This window comes from Etheostoma cragini, chromosome 9 (genome assembly GCF_013103735.1).
Source record: "Etheostoma cragini isolate CJK2018 chromosome 9, CSU_Ecrag_1.0, whole genome shotgun sequence".
NCBI lineage: Eukaryota > Metazoa > Chordata > Actinopteri > Perciformes > Percidae > Etheostoma > Etheostoma cragini.
In genome coordinates, this window is record NC_048415.1 from 397,399 (window position 1) to 399,864 (window position 2,466).

General features: G+C 47.3%; 2 protein-coding genes across 2 annotated transcripts in view; one reads left to right on the forward strand and one right to left on the reverse strand.

Annotated features, from left to right (window-relative positions):
• Positions 1 to 317, reverse strand: part of LOC117950777 (macrophage mannose receptor 1-like) — a 31,215-nt gene extending 30,898 nt beyond the window's left edge. The window contains exon 1 of the mRNA XM_034882117.1: positions 188 to 317. Coding sequence (XP_034738008.1) covers positions 188 to 317 — 130 coding nt within the window. The remainder of the gene's footprint in view (positions 1 to 187) is intronic.
• On the forward strand, positions 286 to 2,252 carry fam174c (family with sequence similarity 174 member C). Its single transcript, XM_034881621.1, has 2 exons — positions 286 to 723; positions 2,126 to 2,252. The coding sequence occupies exons 1-2, from the start codon at positions 440 to 442 to the stop codon at positions 2,250 to 2,252; spliced, it is 411 nt and encodes a 136-aa protein (XP_034737512.1). The 5' UTR covers positions 286 to 439.
• Positions 2,253 to 2,466: the final 214 nt, after the last annotated feature.

The window sequence follows — 2,466 nt, forward strand, 5'->3', positions numbered from 1 at the left end:
CCCCCCCCCCCCCCAACATGCACAGCCACCAAACTCCGTGAAGAAATGTCTCAATTTAAGTTTTCTCTTCAAATCTTCAGGACTATTCCACGTGCAGAATGGGATTAAAGGGTTTCTTTCGAAGCCGGAAGCCACGCTCTTTGGTCCGGCGTCATCCACCTGCGTGTCTGTCTACGTCAAAACTCACCTGTGTGATTTTTCGTCCCACGAGTCAAATCGAGGGCTAATTTCCCCCCCGCGTGTGACGTCAGCCGTGTGACGTCAGCAGCAGGCGGACACGGGAACTTCCTAGTTGAGTTTTGGAGCTTGTTCAACATCAACAAAGCGCGAGGCAGAGTTCAGCAGCGACGTGTTTCTGGGGTAGACCCGGTCGGTTCCGGTTAAATAACGAAGTCCTGCTCCACCTGCCGTTGTTCTCGGGGAGTTTCTGCGCGTTAAAATGACTTTTCACAGAGTTCTCTCGGCGGTTTGTGTACCGATATGTTGGGCATGTGTGTCCGCGGCGGAGGGCACGCGCACTGCCTCCACCGGCGGCGCCACCGCGGCCCCCGGACCCGCGGGGACGAACTCCTCCAGCGGGGCGAACTCCACTCACAGCGCCGGGGGGGGGGGCAGGATGCTGAACGGCCTGAACGTGGACAGCTCGGTGATCCAGAGGGCCCTGTACGTGTTGATCGGCATCACCATGATCGGAGTTCTCTACTTCCTCATCCGAGCTGTACGGTGAGAAAAAACACTTCACACCAAACTCCATTCATATAAGCAGGGATTTAGTGAGCGGTTAATCATCGGCGACACGTTCCCAAAACACAGTGTAAAACTTTTCTTACTTGTTTTCTGCGATATATATTATAATGTCCAAACGTGAAAATGGTTGTTATATTAAATGACTACAAGAAAAGTATTAGAAAGTAGAATTATAGAGTCGAAGTGTTGATAGTAGAAGAAGCATTAAATCGCTCGATTTTTGAATGGAGTTTGGTGTGGCGTCGCTTTTTCCCATGTGAACTTTATTGCTGAGAAGCATTACACCAAACTCTTGTCCTATTAGAAGAGATTTAGTGAACGCTGAAATGTATCGGACACATTAACAAAATAAAACCTAAAACGTGAAATCTTTCGAAAACAGAACAGTATCTCTGATGTGTTTATGTTTATGTTATTATGTCCAAAATGTGAAAGGGATTACAAGATAAGAATCAGAGGATCGATAGTCGAGGTTCTGATAAGAGAAGAAGCGTTAAATCAGTAGATGTTTGACTGGACTTTGGTTCGGCGTCACAATGAGAATCATTAAATCATAATTATTAGTATTAGTATTATTATTGTTATTATTATTATTATTATTATTATAAAGGTTTAATAAAGATTAAATAAAGGTATATAAAGGTTCTTGATGGACTCGAGTCCAAGACCGGACTGTTGTCTTCATGTTGTCCTCATGTTGTCCTCATGTTGTCTTCATGTTGTCTTCATGTTGTCCTCATGTTGTCTTCATGTTGTCCCCATGTTGCCCCCATGTTGTCTTCATGTTGTCTTCATGTTGTCCCCATGTTGTCTTCATGTTGTCCCCATGTTGTCCTCATGTTGTCCCCATGTTGTTCTCATGTTGTCCCCATGTTGTCTTCATGTTGTCCTCACGTTGTCCCCATGTTGTCCCCATGTTGTCTTCATGTTGTCCTCACGTTGTCCCCATGTTGTCCCCATGTTGTCTTCATGTTGTCCCCATGTTGTCCTCATGTTGTCTTCATGTTGTCCCCATGTTGTCCCCATGTTGTCCCCATGTTGTCCCCATGTTGTCCCCATGTTGTCTTCATGTTGTCCCCATGTTGTCTTCATGTTGTCCTCATGTTGTCTTCATGTTGTCCCCATGTTGTCCTCATGTTGTCTTCATGTTGTCTTCATGTTGTCCTCATGTTGTCTTCATGTTGTCCTCATGTTGTCCTCATGTTGTCTTCATGTTGTCCTCATGTTGTCTTCATGTTGTCCTCATGCCTGTTTTTCTTCCTGTTTGTAACAACACTGAGAGACACACACACACACACACACACACACACAGACTGACTACAGTAGTATTTCCCTTGTATGGAACTGGTAGTGATGCTGATCTGTGATTGGTCGACAGGATGAAGAGGCCCGCCTCCAAGAAGAAGTACGGCCTGCTGGCCAACTCGGAGGACGGTGTGGAGATGGAGGGGGGGGACAGCGACGAGGATGACACGCTGTACGAGGCTCGCAGTCTCCGCAGGTAACAGGGAGACAGGGAGACAGACAGACAGACAGACAGGGAGACAGACAGGGAGAGAGAGACAGACAGACAGGGAGGGAGAGAGAGAGACAGACAGGGAGACAGACCGGGAGAGAGAGACAGACAGACAGACAGACAGACAGACAGGGAGAGAGAGAGACAGACAGACAGACAGACAGACAGGGAGACAGACAGGGAGACAGGGAGACAGGGAGACA